This window comes from Vulpes vulpes, chromosome 13, assembly GCF_048418805.1.
Source record: "Vulpes vulpes isolate BD-2025 chromosome 13, VulVul3, whole genome shotgun sequence".
Taxonomy (NCBI): domain Eukaryota; kingdom Metazoa; phylum Chordata; class Mammalia; order Carnivora; family Canidae; genus Vulpes; species Vulpes vulpes.
Genome location: NC_132792.1, coordinates 134,952,508 through 134,975,350, shown reverse-complemented (window position 1 = coordinate 134,975,350; position 22,843 = coordinate 134,952,508). Strand labels below are relative to the sequence as shown.

Below are 22,843 nucleotides of genomic sequence, written 5' to 3'. Positions count from 1 at the left end.
GACTGAGCCACCCAGGCACCCCTGCAAGTTTCATTTGAAAAACCTTTTTCAAAGGGTAATTGTGCCAGTACTTGGGAGTAATTATTGTAACTTTTATTTTTATTTTTATTTTTTTAAGATTTTATTTATTCAGGAGAGACACAGAGGGGCAGAGACACAGGCAGAGGGAGAAGCAGGCTCCATGCAGGGAGCCCGACGCGGGACTTGATCCTGGGTCTCCAGGATCACACCCTGGGCCGAAGGCGGCAGTAAACCGCTGAGCCACCCGGGCTGCCCAATTATTGTAACTTTTAAATCGTAATTCCTTTCAATGAAAGTTATAATTTCAGAGTTCTATGAAATTCTTCTGTTCAATTAAACTGATACTTGTTAGGGGAGGTAGGCAGAGGGAGGATGGATTAAACGCGTGATGGGTATTAAGGAGGGCACTTGTGATGAGCACTGAGTGTTATATGTAAGTAATGAACCACCGAATTCTACTCATGAAACTAATATTACATTGTATGTTAACTAACTGGAATTTAAAGAACTTAAAACTACCAAAAAACCCCAAAAAACAAACCCCAAACCCACCCCAGTACTTGCTAACAAAGAACACTCAGCATTATATTAGGGTAATTATACAAGAGATATATAAAGCATGGTTTCAGTCAAAGTGTTTTAGTCTGGGGAAGAGATCTCATTCTATACACATACAGCCATGCCCCCCATACACATTGCTTCTAGGAATGAGCTACTGATACAGACAGAAGTGTATAAAATAGGTATTCTGGGGAAAAAAGATTAACAAAACCCTACTACTTGAAAAGAGATCAGATTCAAGCATGGTCCTAAAGGAGGTGGGATGGGAAAAGGATACTTCAGATGAGGAACATGATTGATAGGCAAAAACACGAAGACAAGAATATGGGCCAAAAAGAGTGATACAGACTAGATGATCAAGGAGAGCTACTTATCTAGGACAAGTAGGGTAAGGGCAAGCTGAATTATGAAAGATCTTAAATAGCAGAAAAGTAGAATTTTTCTCATCACTGTAAAGTTTTTTGCCCAGGGTGACTAGTAATAAAGTGTCATTGCTGAAGAATGGATTACCAAATTCCTTTATAGTAAGGACAAGAACCAGTGAAACTGTGAGCATGAATTAACTTTTTAGTTAACTTTTAGTTTTATTTCTTTTTATGTAGACCATGGATTCTTATGAGTCAGCTCCTCAGCACATTGCATCCTCAAGGCTTAAAGATTACTTTATAGGTGCCACCCCTTTGCAGAAACGATTAGAATCAGTCAGGAAGCAGACTTCGTTTGTCCCAACTCCACCTCGAAGGAAAATTCCTCAGTGTTCACAATTACAGGTATGCCTTTTATGTTCATTCTCAATAATTGAGAATATCTGAGGGCAAAACATTTTGATTTTTGTTACTTTTTAATAGTATTTTTAGTATCTTCTTAATCTCTCAGGTAATAAAATAAAAGAGAAATAGCAAAAACAAGCAATTATTCACACTATCAATACCGCCCCTCTTATGTCCTTAACTTCCATTAATCTGGGGCATTTCCACGGTATTTTTTTGTCTTTTATGACATTGATGTTTTGAAGAATGTAGTTTCCTCCTTTTCCTTTTTATTTTTTATTTTTATTTTTTTAAAGATTTTATTTATTTATTCATGAGAGACACACAGAGAGAGGCAGAGACACAGGCAGAGGGAGAAGCAGGCTCCATGCAGGGAGCCTGATGTGGGACTTGATCCTGGGTCTCCAGGATCACACCCTGGGCTGAAGGCGGTGCTAAACCGCTGAGCCACCAGGGCTGCCCCCTTTTCCTTTTTATTTATTATTTATTTATTTATTTATTTATTTATTTATTTATTTATTTATTTTATTTATTTATTTTTTATTTATTTATGATAGTCACAGAGAGAGAGAGAGAGGCAGAGACACAGGCAGAAGAGAAGCAGGCTCCATGCCCCGGGAGCCCGACGTGGGACTCGATCCCGGGTCTCCAGGATCGCGCCCTGGGACAAAGGCAGGCACTAAACCGCTGCGCCACCCAGGGATCCCCCCTTTTCCTTTTTAAATAGAATATTTTTCATTTTGTGTTTGTCTGATATTTCCTCATGGTTAGATTGATGTTATGTATTGGGATGGAATATAGCATAGAGGCTATTGTGTTGTTCTTGGGGAATAACATCTGGTAGTACATAGGTAGTATCAATTTTGATTATCCTGTCAAGATGTTTCCCAGAGATTACTGTTTTATTCATCTCTGCATCTGATAAGCAGTCTGGGATACACTTTAGGATAATGTAAATATTCTGTTCCTCATCAGAATTTCCCCTAATACTTACTATCCATGGATAATTTTTGCCTGATTCTATCTTTATCATGATATTCACGGTATAATGATTTTCAAACTCCATTTGTTTCATATTTACCAGCCAGCCTTTGGGATTCTATTGTAAACCCTTCTTATTTCTCCACAATTTTATTTATTTATTTATTTGTTTATTTGTTTATTTATTTATTTATTTATTTATATATCTATCCATCTATCAGATTTAATGAATTTTTGTTTTTCAAATTTTTCTGAATCATTACTAAATTATTTTGGTGTTTATATTGTCTCAGATTTGTCTGCTGGCAATAGTCTCTGTTTTGATTATTCATAAACAACTCTGAAAGTTTATCATATTAGTTATTTGTGATTTTACCAGAACTTGAAATAAAACCCTAGTCATGCAAGTTTGACGTGTGGTTTTATTTTTTAATATTTATTTATTTATTTTAAAATTTTATTTATTCACGAGAGAGAGAAAGAGAGGCAGAGACACAGGCAGAGAGAGAAGGCTCCCTGCAGGAAGTCTGATGCAGAACTCAATCCCCGGACCTGGGATCATGCTCTGATTCCAAAGTTGCTCAACCGTTGAGCCACCCAGGCATCCTTGATGTGTGGTTTTAGAAACATAGCAAGGAGACTGGCTGATCAGTCACCCATACTTCCCTGTCATCTTGTTTTCTTGTCAATATTTTGTGCCTTGTATCTTTTGAGATATGGAAAAATTTTTGTTTCTTTCTGAAAAGTTTCTTAGATTACTAGTGCTGGTAATGAAAGTGATAGTTTCTAACTATAAAACAGAACTTATATGTAAATTAAAGAATACAATGTCTATTTCCTTATCTCTATGATACAATTTTCTTGTATCCTTTGATCATAATGAAAAAAGTTTATAACTTTTTATACCAGTTTTGTAAAAGTTGCCATGAACACTCTAGTCAGAACAAATATTTATCAAATAGACAACTGTAATGAAAGTTCCAAAAGATAGTTGGAGCTGTAAGACTATGTCGTAAAGTATGGATTTTATAGAAAAATTCAATTCAGGATAAAAGTAGGAACCTGTACAGGGGTGTATGTGAAGCTCTTCAATAATGCCATGGGGCCAATATAGAGGAAGTGGCTTTATTTATTTTTTTTTTTTTTTAAGATTTTATTTATTCATGACAGTCACAAGGAGAGAGAGGAAGACAGGCAGAGGGAGAAGCAGGGTCCTTGCAGGGAGCCTGATGCGGGACTTGATTCCCAGACCCCGGAATCATGCCCTGAGCCAAAGGCAGACACTCAACCACTGAGCCACCCAGGCATCCTCCAAGTATCTTTTTATTTAATCTCTTGATATTGACATTGTATCATAGAGTGTATTTACTGCCAAACATTTAAGAAAAATTACATAATTAAAACTAATCAAATTAGATGTTCCAGGAATAGTTACTATTTTCAAAATCTATAATTTTCAATTTCTAAAAGTAAGATATAAATGTTCATCCAATAAGTATTTATTGAACAGCTGTTCTAGATGGCAATGTTCTAGATGTTAGAGATATAGTACTTAATAAAATAGACAAAATCCCTGTTCTCATCACAATCCTACTCTAGCAAGGAAGACAGTAAAAATCAGAAATATGTCATATAGTAATAAATGCTGTGAGGGGAAAAAAAGCATGTTAAGGAAATATAAAGTGACAAAATTGGAGTGAGACAAAATTAGGGTGGCTTGCTTGAGTGACATTTGGACAGATGTGAATGAAGGAAAGGAACATTCCATGTTCTTCATGTGGGAAGAGTATTCTGAGGTGAAGGTACTGCAAATGAAAAGGCTTGTTCAGGGATCTTCAGGGCCCTACAGGCTACTTTGGCTGCAGTGTAAAGATCAGGTATCTAGTAGTAGATTTGTTTTTTGTATTTTTTTTTATTGGAGTTCAATTTGCCAACATATAGTATATCACCCAGTGCTCATCCCGTCAAATGCCCTTGTCAGTGCCTGTCACCCAGTCACCCCAACCTCCTGCCCACCTCCCCTTCCACTACTCCTTGTTCACTTCCCAGAATTAGGAGTCTCTCATGTTCTGTCACCCTCTCTGATTTTTCCCACTCGTTTTCTCTCCTTTCCCCTATAATCCCTTTCACTATTTTTTATATTCCCCGTATGAGTGAAACCATATAATGTTTGTCCTTTTCTGATTGAGTTACTTCACTCAGCATAATACCCTCTAGTTCCATCCATGTCGAAGCAAATGATGGGTATTCGTTGTTTCTAATAGCTGAGTAGTATTCCATTGTATATATAGACCACATCTTCTTTATCCATTCATCTTTTGATGGACACTGAGGCTCCTTCCACAGTTTCGCTATTGTGGACATTGCTGCTATAAACATTGGGGTGCAGGTTTCTCGGCTTTTCACTGCATCTTTATCTTTGAGGTAAATCCCCAGTAGTGCAATTGCTGGGTCATAGGGTAAGAGGGTTCCCCTTTCTCTACATCCTCTCCAACATTTGTTGTTTTCCGTCTTGTTAATTTTCACCATCCTCACTGGTGTGAGGTGGTATCTCATTGTGGTTTTGATTTGTATTTCTGTGATGGCAAGTGATGCGGAACATTTTTTCATGTGCTTGTTGCCCATGTCTGTATCTTCTTTGGTGAAATTTCTGTTCGTGTCTTTTGCCCATTTCATGATTGGATTGTTTGTTTCTTTGCTGTTGAGTTTAATAAGTTCTTTATAGATCTTGGATACTAGCCCTTTATCTGATATGCCATTTGCAAATATTTTCTCCCATTCTGTAGGTTATCTTTTAGTTTTGTTGACTGTTTCTTTTGCTGTGCAGAAGCTTTTTATCTTGACGAAGTCCCAATAGTTCATTTTTGCTTTTGTTTCCCTTGCCTTCATAGATGTATCTTGCAAGAAATTGCCGTGGCCAAGTTCAAAAAGGGTGTTGCCTGTGTTCTCCTCTAGGATTTTGGTGGATTCTTGTCTCACATTTAGATCTTTCATCCATTTCGAGTTTATCTTTGTGTATGGTATAAGAGAATGGTGTAGTTTCATTCTTCTGCACATGGCTGTCCAATTTTCCCAGCACCATTTATTGAAGAGACTGTCCTTTTTCCAGTGGATAGTCTTTCCTGCTTTGTCGAATATTAGTTGACCTAATAGTAGATTTGTATTAAATATTTAAAATACTGTGATTAAGAATTAGGAAATATTAGTAAGTGAGAATTTAAACTTTTTTTTTGTCTTTTTTCTGTAGGAAGATAATGATCCTCAAAAAGTTGCATTCCTTCTGCATAAACAATGGACTTTATATAGTTTAACTCCCCTATATAAATTCTCCTATACTAATCTCAAAGAGTATGCTAGTCTTCTGAGTGCATTTATTGCTGCTGAAAAGCAAAAAGGGCTTGCTGTGGAAGTGGGAGAAGACTTCAACATCAAAGTGACTTTCTCCACTCTCCTAGGAATGAAAGGAACACAAAGAGACCCTGAAGCATTTCTTGTCCAGGTATGTTACAGGGGAAAAGAATCTGCACTGTCTTGGTTTAGAAATTGTGGTATTTTCTTACCATTTAAAAAAATTTTTGTGCTTGTGATTTATAATCTATTATATGTCTTGTTTGACCAAATTATAGTAATTAGATATGGCCAACTTAAAAAGTTTTTTTCCAATTACATTATAGTCATGTTTATTTTAGAAAACTTTGGAAATACAAAGAAAATTGAATACAAAGGAAACAGTTTAACATTTTGGTATATATATGTTTGGCAATAGACAACCTGAGGAAGCTTCAATTTATTAAAGAAATTGAGTCAATACTTTCCAAAATAGAAAGCACCAGGCCCAGAGAGGTTCACTGGTGAATTCTGCCAAACATTTAAGGAAGAAATTGTTTCAATTCTCACCAGTCTCTTCAGAGTCTGGAGCCAGAGGGAACACTTCCTAACTTAATTCTGTGAGGCCAGCATTACCCAATACCAAAACTAGACAAAAAGGGGGATCCCTGGGTGGCTCATTGGTTTGGTGCCTGCCTTCAGCCCAGGGCGTGATCCTGAAGTCCCGGGATGGAGTCCCACATCAGGCTCCCTGCATGGAACCTGCTTCTCCCTCTGCCTGTGTCTCTGCCTCTCTGTCTCTCATGAATAAATAAATAAGATCTTTAAAAACAAAAAACAAAAAACCACAAAAAAAACTAGACAATGATTATTAAATCTACAGATCAATATCTCTCATGAACGTAGATATATCTGTCTGGTTATCTGGATCTACTAAAACTGGGATTGGATTGTGCATAGTTTTGCATATGGCCTTTTTAAAAAAATAATGTTGTAGATAACTCTTCATGTCATTAAGAATGCTGCATTTTTGTAAGTATATCTGTATAATTCTATGGACTAAATTTAAATTCTTAGAGGTGGATTTTAGCAAAAAAAAGATATATATATATATTTATGTGTATAACCTATTGTCATATAATGTGATATATCATGCCAAGTTACTCTTAGAATTTGCAACATTCCTTTCTATGTGTAATATTTAAAAGTAATATGACTATCTTTGGATTTATTAAGAAACTGGATTTATGCCTGGTACTTCTGTTTCTTCTGAGTAAACTTGTCTTAGTCATAAATTAAATCTGAAACAGTCAAAAAGGCCTAATTTTGTTTATTTGTATACATCAGGGGTCAGCAAACTGTCCTGTAGGCCAAATCTGTTTTTGTTTTTGTTGCTGTTTTTCTAAATAAGATTTTATTGGAATAGTACTGCTTTCATTTGTTTACATATTGTCTATAGCTGCTTTTGTGTTACAACAGGAAATTTGCTACAGAGATCATAGGGCTTGCAAAGCCTAAAATATTTACTATCTTACCTTCACAGAAAAAATTTGCTATCCCCCGGTATAGATCATAGTATTGACAAGGATCTTCAAGATTCGTAGGATTAGGTTTAGCTGCATAAAACAGAAAGCCTAAATAACCGTGAATTAAATGTCTATCTTCGGGTTTAATAGATAGAAGCTTTTTTTTTTCTTTTTCAGTGGGTACTATGCCACCTCATTAAAAGGACAGTTTTATTGTGCAAGGAAAAACAGGTACTGGATAGACAATTAGCAGTCTTTGTCAAATGAAGGAGTTGATGCCCAGAGAAGTAATGTGATTTGCATGTCGACAGGCAGATATTCTTTTGAGGAATAGAAATGACCTCTTGAATTCTTAGTAGAGTGTCCTAATAGTTTCCAAATTAAATCTCATTTCTTCACAGAATTACAGGACCTTTAGGTTATTAAAGTGTGATAGCTTTAAGGCTTTTGTGTCTCTTAAAAAATCTCTTGAACAAGAAGGAGAAATATGCTAAAACCAACAATTTAAATAATTATTTCTAAAGGGGTACGATAGTGGGATGTGAACTTCACTGGTGAAACTTTAAAACTTCTGTGAATATCTGGAAGGTGTGTTTGTCATATGGTTTATAGATTTGAAGTTTAAGAGAGTCAGTCTGCTGGAGGACATAATCAAGATTTTAAAAAATCTGAATGGATTGGCGCAATGGGTCAAATTGAAAGAGATTAAAATAGGAATAAACATACCATTTCTGTATATTAGGGGGAGATTTACCTTTTTTCTTTTTTTAAAGATTTATTTATTTATTTATTTATTTTAAAGAGCATATAAGCAAGGGGAGGGGCAGAGGGAGAAGGAGAGAATATCAAGCAGACTGCCCACTGAGCACAGAGCCTGATGTGGGGCTCATTCTCTGGACCCTGAGATCACGACCTAAGGCAAAATTAAGAGTTGGCTGCTTAATTGACTGAGCCACCCAGGTACCTCAAGATTTACCTATTAACAGCAAAGATGAATAGGGATAATTTATGTAAAGCTGTCAACTAAAAATTAGAAAACTACTGCAATCTAAGATTATATTAAGAGTAGTATAATCTAGGTTAAAGATGGTCATAGTCCTTTAATCATCTTTTTGAAGTAATTATATTCACTTATGAATGACTCCCAGGCAGAAGGCTTTCAGAGTGATATATTGTATATGTCATAGGAGGAATGGTTGAAGAAACCGGAGATTTTGAACCTGAAGCATTACATATGATAGGGATAATCAAATATTTGAAGACCTTTTCCTGTAGAAGAGAAATTAGATTTGATTTGTTTTACATGCACATAAGGAAAAAACAGGACCTGCAGGTGGAAACTGTGGACCTAACATATTAAAGAACATTTTTAAGTTGATAGAGCTGCTTTAGGAAATCCTGAATTCTTCCTTCATGGAAGGATTCAAGCACAAGGGATTCAAGCACATTGAATTTGGTGACTTTTTACAGTACCTCCTCAAGTTGAGATTTTGAGATTCTTTTTTTCAGGATAGTATACTTGGTTATACCATATTGGCATTCCTTATTGCATTTTGGCTGCACCAAGATCTTGCCATATACCATGTCCTAATAAGACTATTAGGAGAAAGGTCAGTTAACTTGATAAACCCTACAAATGATTAGGGAGATTATTCTTTTTTTCTTTTTTCTTTTTTTGGCAAGTAGCACAACATATGTTTCTATTTTTCAATGTACTAATTTTGAGAAGATGTAATTTAGGAGTAAATGTACTTTTGAACTTAACGAACCTTTTTTTTTCCTTTGTAGATTCTGTCAAAATCTCAATTGCCGTCTGAGAACAGAGAACATAAAGTGTTGTGGACTGGTTGGTTCTGCTGTATATTTGGAGACAGTCTTCTGGAGACTGTTTCAGAAGATTTTACCTGTGTCCCCTTATTCCTTGCAAATGGAGCGGAAACGAATACAGCCATAGTAGGAACCTGGTTTCAGAAAACTTTTGATTGTTATTTCAGTCCCTTAGCAATCAATGCATTTAATCTTTCCTGGATGGCTGCTATGTGGACTGCATGCAAAATGGACCAGTATATGGCAGCTACTGAATTTCTTTGGTCTGTACCCTGTAGCCCTCAAAGTCTGGACATTTCTTATGCCATACATCCAGAGGATGCAAAAGCTTTGTGGGACAGTGTCCACAAAACACCTGGGGAAGTTACTCAGGAAGAAGTTGACCTATTCATGGACTGCCTATACTCACATTTCCATAGGCATTTCAAAATTCATTTATCAGCCACAAGGTTGGTCCGTGTTTCCACATCTGTAGCTTCAGCACATACTGATGGAAAAATAAAGGTTAGTTTGAACAAATCTAGTTATGTAAATTTTTCCTTGTTACATAGTTTCAAAATGTATGGCATTTGTATTTTCCACGTTGAGGAAGCACAATGGATTGCTAATTTGAGACAGTAGAGATATTTTATTATATGCTTTATAAATGATTTACTAGAAAGTCTTCAGTCTCTACATACAGCTTTATAATACTATATGCTGTGTGCTAGAGACTTTGGTAATAATAGGAATTATTTTGTAGTAACTTTGAAACTTTAAAAATTGTTTTGTTAAACTTTGAAATAATTACTGGAGCAACAGAGGACTTTGTGTGTTAGAAAATTATAGCCAGAAGTATATAAGATATCATCTTTATATGTTAGGCTTTTTTCTGGCTCCTGGGAAAGAAAGAATTAACATTTTTTTACTCATTATCAAGTACTTGTTAGAGGAAGTATCAAACTGAGAGTAGGCACCTAAATATAATAAGATATATTAATATATTTAAAATGTATTAAAGTATAGCCACAATAAACACTCAGTGAATATTGGTCTTATCACTGTGCTAGGAGTTTAATTCACCTTAATTTTAATCTTTAGAGCAATGCTGTGGGTAGGTGTTTTTATTCACATTTTTATTTTTTAAATTTATTTTTATTTTATTTTTAAAAATCATTATTTTTAAAGATTTCATTTATTTATTCATGAGAGGCACAGAGAGACAGAGGCAGGGACATAGGCAGAGGGAGAGGCAGGCTCCCCTCAGGGAGCCCGATGTGGGACTCGATCCATGAACAACAGGATCAGGCCCTGAGCTGAAAGCAGAGCTTAACCGCTGAGCCATCCAGGGGTCCCTATCCACATTATTTTTATTATTTTTTATTTTATTTTATTTCATTTTCCACATTATTTTTAAACAAGGATACAGACCAAGATAGGTGAACCTTAATTAAGACACCTTAATTGAGAAGGAGTCAATATTTGAACGCTTATCTCTTAGGTTCCAAAAATCTCATACTCTATAAGTGCTATATTAGTGTTTTCAAACTGAAAGTCATAATGCAATAGTAAGTTGGAAAATAATTTTGAGGGACACTGGGTGGCTCAGTGGTTGAGCATCTGCCTTTGGTTCAGGGAGTAATCCCAGGATCCAGGATCAAGTCCCACATCGGGCTCCCTGTGAGGAGCCTACTTCTCCCTCTGCTTGTGTCTCTGCCTCTCTCTCTGTCTGTCTCTCATGAATAAATAAATCTTTAAAAAAAAATAATTTTTATGGGAAGAGACCAGCTTTTAAAAAATGAAAGAAATATAATAGAAAATATAAAAATAAGCGTATACATGTGCTTGTACTGGGTCATGATGTTAAACTTATTTCTTTGGTTTGTAGTAAAACATTTGAAAGATTATACTATACTTTGTTTCTTTGATATTATAAAGGAAAAAAATTCCATTTTAGCACTTCAGAATTCAGTGTTTATGAAGTCCTTATATATTTTATTTTTATTTTTTATTTTTAAAGATTTTTATTTATTCATGAGACACACACACACACACACACACACACACACAGCGGGAGAAGCAGGCTCCATGCAAGCAGCCTGATGTGGGACTTGATCCCGGATCCAGGGATCATGCCCTGAGCCCAAGGCAGATGCTCAACTGCTGAGCCACCCAGGTGTCCCTGTCCCGGTCCTTGTATGTTTTAAAATTTTGTTTTCATATGCTCTATTAGTAAGCTACATTTAAAAACTGCTATATATGTGTCTTAGGAATATGAAAGTGGTTCTTTTTTTTTTTTTTTTTTAAATTTTATTTATTTATGATAGTCACAGAGAGAGAGAGAGAGGCAGAGACACAGGCAGAGGGAGAAGCAGGCTCCATGCACCGGGAGCCTGATGTGGGACTCGATCCTGGGTCTCCAGGAATGCGCCCTGGGCCAAAGGCAGGCGCTAAACCGCTGCGCCACCCAGGGATCCCTATGAAAGTGGTTCTTAAACACATTCATTTTATCTCATCTATTCTACATCTAAGAGCCTCTTTTTTTTTTTTTTTAATTTATTTTAGAGGTAGAGTGAGTGAAGGGGAGGTGGGGGGAGGAGCAAAGGGAGAGGGACAAGCAGACTCCCTGCTGAGCGTGGAGCCTGATGTGGGGCTTGGTATGGGGGGTTGATCCCGTGACCCTGAGATCATGACCTGAGCCAAAATCATGATCAAGACACAAAATCAAGTGAACTGAATCACCCAGGCATCCCACTAAGCCTCTCTTAATGATGTGAGATGGTAACTGACTCTTAGCTTCACACAATGCTATGATGAGAGCTAACATTTTAAAATTTATTTTTATTTTTTATTATTTTTTAAAAGTATTTTTTTAAAAAAGATTTTATTCACTTATTTAACAGAGAACAAGAGAGCACAAGCAGGGGGAGCAGCAGAGGAAGAGGGAGAAGCAGGCTACCAGATACGGGGCTTGATCCTAGGACTCTGGATCATGACCTGAGCCTAAGGCAGATATTTAACCAACTGAGGCACCCAGATATTCAAACATTTAAACTTTTTTTTTTGATAGCTAACATTCATTAAGCACTAATCGTGCAAGGCATTATTAAGCTTTTTGTATATACTGTCTCATTTAGTTTTTCACAACAATCTATTTATATAGGTTGTAAAGAGGAAACTAGCACAGAGGATAAGTAGGTTCCCTGAGATCACATAGCTACTAAGTGGAGTTTGAATTTGAAACCAGTCATTTGACTCAAAAGCTTATGTTTTTAACTGCAACAGTGTACTGCCTCTCTAAAGTTTGGAATTAGTGTATTAACCAGATTTCTGCCATCTGCTTAGTTTCTATAAGATACTTTTGGAATCATAAGTTCCTTTGAGAAGAAGGAAGCTCTGGAACCTCTTTCTAGATAACGTACATACTCAGATTGTATATAAATCCAAGGGATTCAGGGATTCCCTTTCTCCCCTTACTCCTTATGCAGATAGTCCATCCACGAAGTCAGGATAAATAAGAACTTTAATTATTTCTAAGTGCCATTGACTAACAGTTGTATATTTATTAAAGTTAGTAGTCTTCATTAAATAAAATCTATTTGAGAGCAGCAGTGGTTTGGGTTCATCTTAGCTTGCAGATAGGGAATTTAAAATAAGCCCAGAGTTTATTAAATATCACACTGCTTTGTTATAATTCTAATTTTAAGTGTTTATTTTTTGTGTGTGTGTTTTTTTTTTCAGATTCTGTGTCATAAATACCTTATTGGAGTCTTGGCATACTTGACAGAACTGGCAATTTTTCAAATTGATTAAAGTCTTGTGGGGACTATAAATGATGGATTATAATACTTTTTTCTCACTGATTATTTGCCTAATTGCTATACTGAGGGGGCCTGCAGGAGAAATATGCATCTATGTCTGCATCTGTTTCCTCTCGGTGCCTTTGGGATTGCCCAGATTGAATTCAGGAAGGATCTAGAAGAACAAAGAAGGTGGTAGCGAATGAATCACATCCAAGTGCTTGATAATAGTCCTGCTGATCTGGGATGCCAGTCTCTAGAAAATGCTGAGTTATTTTCTTGACCATGTTTCTAAAAAAATATGTAATGTTTTTATATCAAAATTTTAGGATTCAAATAAGTAATCTCTAATATTGAGTATTTCTGATTCGGGTCTTTAAAACCTTCAGTTCCTTTTAAGCATTTGAGAGTTGGATCCTGAGAGAATTTCTGTTTTCTAAAGACATTTTCGTAGATTTCACTGTAGACAGTTGGCAATCAAAATCTTCTCCAAAGGAAACTAGAGATTAATATACACTTCTTAAAGCCACTAATATGCTTCTGTTTTTAATACTTTTCAATTATTGTTGCAATGTTGAATTAAATATTCACTTTTAAAATGAAGCAGTGTGTTTAACAGTGTCATGGTGACAGATCTTTAATTAATGTCTCAGGAATGAGAAATTGTAGGCTTTGTCTCTAGCACAAATGTTACAAGCCAACAATTATTTGGAATCATACAAATAGTGGAGTTGAAAGGCACCTGTGAGCCTTTTTTGAGGGCAGAAATTATCTTTTACTTTCACATCCCTGATTTTGCTTTAACACAGTGCTTGGTAAATAACTTTAGATTAAATGAATGCATTTTAACCAACTCTTCCATTTTATAGATGCAAACTATGAGATTGAGCAATTTAGGAGACTTGCCCAAGATGCTATATCTAAATTTCTTCTTTTAATTTATTGAGAATAGGGAGGTTTTGTTTTACTTTAGAAACGATGTTTTTAAAAACCTGTCCAAAAGAAAATAACTTTCATAGACTTTCATTCTAAAAAAAAGTTTTTCTTGTTTTTTTAAAGATTTTATTTATTCATGAGAGAGACAGAGAGAGAGGCAGAGACATAGGCAGAGGGAGAAGCAAGCTTCCTGTGGGGAGCCTGATGTGGGACTTGGTCTCAGACCCTGGGATCATGACCTGAACCAAAGGCAGACGCTCAACCATTGAGCCACCCAGGCATCCCAGTAGACTGTCATTCTAAAAGTTTAACTTCTGGAATGGGGTATTATTTTACATATACCACGAGTAGCAGAGAGAGTGGAAAAAGCAAGGGCTTTGGAGTCAGACAGTCATTCATTTAACTGATATTAAGCTCTTACAGTGTATTTAGAATTGTACTGAGTAACAGGGACATCAATGAAGACAAAGATCCTTATCATGTGGAATTATATTCTAGTGGAGGGAGGCAATAAAGAAGATAAGGCAATACATTATGGAAAGGGGTGACTTTATACAGTTATCAAAGAAGGTCTCTCTGAGGAAGTGACATTTGAGCTGAGTCCTGAATGATGACAGCTATATGAAGATGCATGGAAGGGTATGGTAGGCAGGTAAAATAAGATCACAGGCCTTGACATTGGTAAGAACTTGGCTTATTTGAGGAATAAAGGAAGTCTGTGTGGCTGGAGCATAGTGAGTAAGGGTGGAGTAGTATTAGATGAAATTGAAGAGATTATGCAGCAGAGACTTACTCCATTGGTTATGTCTCCCAGTTTTTGACTGGGCATGTGGCTGTCCGGAATAAAGACCTTTACGGGCCTTTCTCAGAGCTAGGTATAGTCCTATGACTAAGTTCTGACCCATGGCCTCTGAATGGAAGGGTCATGTAGAGCTTCCAGGAATCTTCCTTAAAAAGTAGGCATGTACCCTTTGCCTTTTTCTTACTCTTCTTCCATCTTTTCTGCTTGAAACACATGTAATGACTAGCCATTCTTTTTGGTCATGGGGATGCAGGTCAGGTCATAGGGGTGGTAGAGCATGGTCTGGAAGGAGTTTGTGCCTTGAGTATTTCTTGAAGCTGAACCTCATTGCCACCCTTGGGTGGTCTTCCTCTAGACTTATGTATCAAAGTAACCTACCTTTTTTTTTTCTTTTTTTTTTCTTTCTTTTTTTTTTTTGAGAGGGAGGCATATAGGGGCAGAGAGAGAGAATCTTAAGCAGACTGCACCTCCAGCATGGAGCCTGTCATGGGGTTTGCTCTCACAACCCTGAGATTATGACCTGAGCTGAAATCAAGGATTAGTGCTTAACTGACTAAGCCACCCAGGTGTCCCAGAGAAGTAATTTTTCATTTTGTGTAAGCTATTGTTATTTTGTTATTAGTCAAACCTAATCCTGATAGAAGGAGGCAGGATCTACATCATCTTAAGTTTTTGTCAATGCTGTAAAAAGACTGAATTTTATTCTAAATGGAGTGGGAAGCCATTGAAGTTTTAAGCAGGAGAGTAATACTACCTAATCTGTATTTCTTAAGATATGAGGGAGAATGAGTTATAGGTGGATAAGAGTGAAAGGGAAACAGTTAAAAGATTGTTAGAAATGGTACAACCTCTCTGGAGAAATTAGCAATATCTAGCAAAATTATGTAGGATTTACCCTTTGACCAGCAATCCCACTTCTAGCATTCTATTTCCAAAACTCACCAGCAAAGTAGAAATGAAGCTTGTATAAGGCTGTCTATTGCAATAGTATTTGTAGTAGCAAGACAAAAAAATCGAAATGCCTATCAAAGGGGGATTGTTTGAATAAATTATGGTGTTTGCTGTACAGTGAATTACTGCTATGTAACTATAAAAAGGTTTGAGAAAGATGTCTAATACTGCCATGAAGTGATCTTGATCTCTAAGATATGTTGTTGAGAGAGCGATATGTGGACAGCGTATCTATAGTATGCTATCTTTTATGGAAGGAATGGGTGAAATATGAGCATGTGTATTTCTTTATGCCATTCTTTCCAAAAAACAATGGGAGGATAAACCAAAAACTAATAAAAGTGGTTACTAATTTGGGGGAAGAAAGGAACTGGGTACAGGGGACAGGAATGAAAAGTTAATACTTATGCCCCTGTTTACAGTTTGTTATGTAAGTGTTTTATATAATTACAAAACAAAATTGGATCAAAAAGAAAAAGCAATCCTTCAAAATTGAAAACATAAAACTATATTAAGTTCATATGATAATCACTCAAGGGATTATTTTTAGTATCTTTAAATCCTAGTATTTTGACTGTACATTGTCAGCTTTATCTTAGGAAAAGAAGAGTGGCAAAGGAATGTACGTTGTATTTACATTGTTATTGGTATTGCTTGTAATTGGTATTGTTTTACCATCGTTTGTAATAAGATAAAGCTTAAAACAATGTTATGAATCAAGAGTTGGAGCATGGGGATCCCTGGGTGGCGCAGTGGTTTGGCGCTTGCCTTTGGCCCAGGGCGCGATCCTGGAGACCCGGGATCGAATCCCACATCAGGCTCCCGGTGCATGGAGCCTGCTTCTCCCTCTGCCTGTGTCTCTGCCTCTCTCTCTCTCTCTCTCTGTGACTATCATAAATAAAATAAAATTAAAAAAAAAAAAAGTTGGAGCATAAGAGAAAAGCTACACAATTATAAAATAAAGCTAAGTAGACACTAGGTGTTGTATGTTGGCAAATTGAATTTAAATTAAAAAATGTAAAAAAATAAAAATAAAATAACGCTAAGTAGAAACAATGTAATGTTAAATTTGAATTGGAAATAGCAGAGTGAACTGATTTATTTTCAAAATGTAAAAGTTTTTAATTTTGATGGAAGTCCAGTTTATCAATTATTTTATTTCTTATGCCTTTGATATTATGTCTAAGAAATCATTACTTAATCTGAGGTCCCAAAGAGTTATTACTCTTATGTTTTTCTAAGGATCTTATAATCTTAGTTTTAAGTCTAGGTCTGTAATCCATTTTGAGTTTTTTATATATGGGTTGAGGTAAGCATCCAAATCCATCTTTTTGGATGTGGATATTCATTTATTCTAGTACCATTTATTGAAAAGACCGTTTTCCCCTGTCAACCTTTCTTAAAAATCATTTGGCACTAGATGTTTATTTTTGGACTCTTAATTCTGTTTCATTGATGTCAGTCCTTATGCCAATACCACACTGTCTTGATTACTGTAGCTTTGTAGTGCATTTTGAAATTGGGGAGTGTGAGTCTTCTAGCCTTTCCTTTTTTTCCAAGATTGTTTTGGTTATTATGGGTCTTTTACATTTTTAAATAATTATAGGATCAGCTAGTCAATTTCTGTTAAAAAAAAAATTAGCTGGGATTTTGATAGTTCCTGTGTTCAATCTGTAGATCAATTTAGGGAGTACTGCCACCATAATAATACTTAGTGTCTAATATATGAGCACGGGATATATTTCTATTTATTTCAATATTTCCTTCAACAGTGTTTTATAGTTTTCAGCATACAAATATTGCACTTTTTGGGTTAAATTTATTCCTAAGTATTTATTTCATGGTATTGAGGATGGAAAGAAATTTTTTCAAAATAAGTGAAAGTTACTTTATTTTGGATAGGTAAGTAGCCAGGGAATTTCAGAGTAGAGTTACATGACCATCCATACTAGATAGTGACAGTAAAATTTTACGTTTTCAGTTTTTGAAGATACACCTTTCAAAAATATGCTTGCACTTTTATACTTTTGGAATTGCTTTCTTAATTTCATTTTTGGATTGTTTGTTGTGAGTATATATTGCTCTTATATCTTGTGATCCTGGCAAACTTGTTTATCCTAGTAGTTTTTCCAGTGAATTCCTTAGGATTTTCTGAAAGACTCATTATCGTTTGTGAATAAAGAGTTTTACTTAATTTCAATCTGGATGCCTTTTATTTCTTTTTCCTGCCAAATTGCCTTGGCTAGAATCTCTACCACAGTGACAGAAGTAGTGAGAATGTAGTTTTATATTGTTCCTGATATTAGTGGGAAAGCATATTTCACTATTAAATATGATGTTAGCTGTAGGTTTTTTCATATATGCCCTTGGTCAGGTTAAAGCAATTCTCAATTTGTTGGCAGTTTTTATTATGCACGGATATTGGATATTATCAAATTATTTTCCTGCACCTATTAATTCATGATTTTTTACTTAAAACTACACATTTCAGGGATGGTTGGGTGGCTCAGTGGTTGAGCAACTGCCTTTGGCTCAGGGCATCATCCCCGGGTCCTGGGATCAAGTGCCGCATCAGGCTGCCCGCGGGGAGTCTGTCTGCCTATGTCTCTGCCCCTCTCTGCTTCTCATGAATAAATAAAATCTTAAAAAAAAAAAAAAACACCACAAAACTACATATTTTACTCCGTTTTGGTTCCTCATATGAGGAACTTAGAAGTAGCCACTGTGTCCTAATGAGTAAAAAGTTGAAGAGATTGAAAAATCAACAAATCTTGGATCCATAAAGGGAGGACACAGGGTAAACTGTTCTCCAGGTTAGAGAATAGCACAGAGAACAGTGAATAAGTTTGAATCAGGGATGTGGATTTGAGGTTCAGTTCCTACCATGTCCTTTTAACTTTCTAAGCTTCAGTTTACTTGTTTATAAAATGAAGAGGACTGCCAACTCAACCCAACTCTGAGCTCACTTCATAGTTGTAGAAATCACGATGCAAATGATATTCTTTTACAGCAATGACATTTACATAATATGTACATTTTACCCAATAATACAACTTGACCACTTCAGTGGAAGAACAAAGTAAGCCCTTAGGCTCCGATAAACTCTTTGGCCAGTATTATAGTTTCTGGGTCTCTGCTCTTGAATGACTGCCATATGAATTGCTACTATTGGGAACTTTAATACTTACTGGAAGTCTAATCTCTAGAACTTTGTTCCTGTTCTCATTCCTTTTCTTAAAAATATACGCAATAATAAAATCTTGGGAAGTGACTTTTGTCTTAAAGACTGACTTAATGATGCAGTACTATAAGGATCTCATAAAGTGTTTATACTTTTTTTAATGTTATATACCAGATTTACTTAGAGTCTGTTAGTATATTTAATCCCAGGCCATGTTTTAAGTAGAGGTGAAGTCGCAGTGTGGCACAGAAAGAGAAATGGAGTGGGATTTCGGGGAACTGATTTTTAATGTTGGTCCTATCATTGACTGTATTTACTCTTAGGAAGGACATCCTTGGTTTGCAGTCTTAGAGAAATAGATGGGTTTGGATCAGATGACTATTAAGAGTCCTTCTAGCTCAAAATTGTTATGATTCTAAGTGCTACACCAGAAAATAAGTTTAGAGGTTAGGAAATATAATACTATTGTATAAAATATATAATAAAAGTTCATAATTCTAGCTGCAATCCTTTATTCCTTCATGTTGAAAGTACTTACAATGTTAAACTAAATAGCAAAGACACAAACACTAAAAAACATTAACCAAAGTGTTTTTTTTTATGGTAAACACTACCTTTATTTAAAAAAGTTATACATGCTAGAAAAAAGCATAAATGATACATGTAAACAACTGTTTACCAAATACTTATTTTTTTTCCTTGTAAAGGTGCAAATGATCTTTAAATGTAAACACAAAAGTTGCCAAACATTTTTGTAGTAAGGGGGAGGGAAGAGAAAGTTATTCCTTTTGGTTGTGGTTAAAGTCTTATTCAAAGATTTTCCAGCAAAATACATTGAAAATTGGTCTATGAACACAATGACAAAACTGACCACTGAGGTTTGTATCATTTTCTCCTTAAAAATTTTAACTTTTCACCAGAAAGTGCAATTTGAGAGTAACAGTGGCTTTATAGAGTGAGGATAATGATATGTTTGTATAAAAGAACCAAGATTTTACTAATAAAATGCCTCAATTTTATACTCGTTAGCGTGTACTATTACATGAACTGCAGAATTCATTCTCTTGGAGGCTGTGATTACAGGTAAGCCTCAGCTTCAGCAGGCCTGAGCAAGTGTAAATTGCATAACAGTATTCACTGGGGGGGAGGGGGGGAGAGAAGGCATTTCTCCCTGCTGGTCCTTAGTAGCAATCAGGAAACAAAAAGGAAAGTTGTTTGAGTCGATAATATTTTTGAACAAAAACTTTTGTAGAGTAGCACATGATTCTGTTGGAGGATTCTCAAGACAGCATAGAAGAATGGTATACTGTTTTTATAGAGGCACTGAGCAGAGCTCTAGAGCTAGCAGAAATTCTATGAAAATACTATGAAAAAAGACTTTATAGTGGAAAACAAGTTCATATGGAAGGAAACAAGATGCAAACTTGCACTGATGAAAACTTTAGTGTCTGAGTCCTGGTTTTATCTAACATTCCTTTTGAATTGTACTATTTAAAATGAGTGTTTCCTTTTTTTGTTTGTTTTGTTTTTTAGATTTTCAAGTCTTCTGGTGCTTAGTGCAAGCATGATGGCTAAATAATACATTTTACATACCCTATCTTTGTCACTGGTAGTCCTTGTAGATAGTGGAGTCATGTGGATGGAGTGCTTAGAAATAACAATTAGATTATGTATAGCCCTTCTCCCTTTATTAGTATTTTCAAACTTAACACATTAAAAATAAACTTTCTGCTTGGAATTTTTATCTTTTTTTTCTTTTCCTTTTTTAGTGGGAAGAAGGCTAAATCCAAAGCAAAACAAAACAAAACGACAAAAAAACCAACAAAAAACCCATGATAAATTAAAACCAAAAATAAATATTCTGCATGGAATTGAAAACTTTTGTGCAAAGGTGGCATCTTGCAGTTGAAGTACTTTCATTGTATTTGTATTTCCATATGTTGAGGCACCGGCAAAGAATAATTTGTTCTAATGTTTTCTTGAGCTATACAAAGCTCCAAAGTCAAATCTCTCCAGAACACAGTGGAGCATGTACATGACTGTCTTCTAGGTGATCACCATATATGGGATTCACAATGTGTCATTTTAATAACTCCTACACCACCCCCGAGGCGACGGTAATTCATCCCACCATATAACCTGCAAAGAAAGAAACAAAATCAGATTCCAAAGCGCAAAAAGCACTGTTTCTTCTATAACTTAGATGCTAATTAAGCACGTGTTTTCTATCATAATATTTTTAGCTTCATACATCTCTTCCAAAGATTAGGACCTGGAATTGAGCACTGGCAAGTAGCAGAATTATTGGCTGAAAGGTCACATTGGCTGAAAAGGTCTCATTTATAGGTTACTGTTTTAAGAATAAGAGAGTGTCATTCCCACATTTTGCATCACAACTTTATAACTTCACACCTAAATTGACTTCTAACAATTACACAGAACCATATATTCTACATTTTTGTGTCTAGTTTTGACCATGGCTATCTTATTTTCCTACTCACATTTCCCTCTGCCTAAATATCGATAATTTATTTTTATCCTTTTGCCTTATATGTATTCTCACAAACCTCCTTTATGGAACAAACCTGGATATGAGTAAGTAAACTCAGCATCTAGTTTGTGACCTGTGAACAAGATCGTCTTCAAAGCTAAAGACTTCCATGGAAAAGAATATTAGATCCTCTGTCAGCTGTAAGGTAAAACTGGCTTTAAGTTTGGGATATATAACTATAACAATTTAGATAGTAATCTCTTAACAGATGATCCTTAAGAATTTCATAAATATTACTCGGTCACATATTACTAATTCTACTTAGTGACAGTTACTGAGAAATAGGTCCTTATGTAGGATCGTAGTGATTGAGTAGCAGAAGTAAATCTGGCAATCTTCCCAAATTCCCATTAAACATCGAAAGCTGAATATGCAAGAAAATATGCCACAAGTGGGAGGCTCCTTTTCAGGAAAACTTCCCATTAGGTTTTCTATTGGTTTTTGCTAAAATGTGACCTTGACAGTTAGGCCTTCCTAGGTCACATTTTAAAAGGAAGCTCCTCCCTGGACATCCTCACACCTCTCTGCTCTTTACCACAGTACTTCTATCCCTGACGTGGTACTGTTAGTTTCCTTCCTAGAATGTCTGATCAAGGAGGGCAGGGGATTTAGTTTTTGTTCACTGTGGTATCTCTGATGTCTAGAACACTTAGTAAATCTTTACTTAGTGAACAAGGTTGTGAAAATGTAATCTAGTAGAAGCCAAAAGTGTCCAATGTCTGACTTCTAGTCTGACTTTAGTATTGTGACTTGGTAGTCATACAGAGCCATGAGCCAAAGGCAGAATCCAAAGAACACCATTTAAACATCTGTAAAAGTGTGGCTTTCCCAGACATGAAGACTGTATTTTTTTTAAAGATTGTATTATTAGAGAGAGAGAGAGAGCATGAGTAGGGGGGTGGTAAAGAGGGGAGAGACTCCCCACCGAGTGTGGAGCCTGACATGGAGGCTTAATCCCAGGACTCCAAGATCATGACCTGGGCCAGCCAGCCAGGTACCTCCACTTATTTATTTTTAGAAATTTCTTTATTTGATATATATATAAAGAGCATGAGCATGGAGAGGGGATACTGGGGGAGGGAAAAGCAGACTCCCACTGAGCAGGGAGCCCAAGGCATAGCTTGATCCCAGGACCCTGAGATCATGACCTGAGCAAAGGCAGATGCTTGACTGACAGAGCCATCCAGGTGCCTCAGTTTTTGAATACTTAAATGCATGAGTAACATGATTTATGTGAATTTATAAGAACCACTTAAGCACTTAGGAAAGATTTGTTAAAATTGTTAAGACAAGAATTTAAAAGCAAAGTAAAATTAAACCTATAAATATAGTTTAACATAGTTAAGCCTCTTAAATAAGAGGTAGATTTCTTCCTAAAAGTGACTGTTAAAATTTAGTAGACTTTTTTTCTCTTTCTTTAGGTAGGCCCCCTGCCCAGCATGGAGCCCAATGAGGAGCTTGAACTCACGACCCTGAGATCAAGACCTGAGCTGAGACCAAGCAAGAATAGGATGCTTAACCAACTTGGACTTTAAAAGAGAATAATAATATATTTAAATACATTTTAAAAGCTTAAGGAAAACAATGATTTTAAAATGAAATAAACTATTATTAAAAAAAAAAGTATCTA

The 22,843-nt window shown here is 35.8% G+C and overlaps 2 protein-coding genes across 5 annotated transcripts in view; one reads left to right on the top strand and one right to left on the bottom strand.

The window, feature by feature from the left end:
• The first annotated feature begins 1,187 nt into the window (after positions 1-1,187).
• Positions 1,188-17,681, top strand: CENPL (centromere protein L). Its single transcript, XM_026001073.2, has 4 exons — positions 1,188-1,352; positions 5,581-5,832; positions 8,975-9,517; positions 12,734-17,681. Exons 1-4 carry the CDS (start codon positions 1,188-1,190, stop codon positions 12,803-12,805), a joined length of 1,032 nt encoding a protein of 343 aa, XP_025856858.1. The 3' UTR covers positions 12,806-17,681.
• Positions 17,682-19,253: 1,572 nt separating this feature from the next.
• The window catches only part of KLHL20 (kelch like family member 20), a 55,299-nt gene continuing 51,709 nt past the window's right edge, over positions 19,254-22,843 (bottom strand). For all 4 annotated transcript variants that reach the window (XM_072733053.1, XM_026001271.2, XM_026001273.2 and 1 more), the window contains one exon: positions 19,254-20,801. In XM_072733053.1, coding sequence (XP_072589154.1) covers positions 20,717-20,801 — 85 coding nt within the window. In that variant the 3' untranslated portion in view covers positions 19,254-20,716. The remainder of the gene's footprint in view (positions 20,802-22,843) is intronic.

What these genes read in the sequence shown, in the direction of transcription:
- CENPL (XM_026001073.2), top strand. Translation starts at nt 1,188, where the DNA reads ATGGATTCTTATGAGTCAGCTCCTCAGCACATTGCATCCTCAAGGCTT. An exon ending in CTCAGTGTTCACAATTACAG is followed by an intron (nt 1,353 to 5,580) that starts GTATGCCTTTTA and finishes TTTTTTCTGTAG; the next exon opens with GAAGATAATGATCCTCAAAA. An exon ending in ATACTGATGGAAAAATAAAG is followed by an intron (nt 9,518 to 12,733) that starts GTTAGTTTGAAC and finishes TTTTTTTTTCAG; the next exon opens with ATTCTGTGTCATAAATACCT.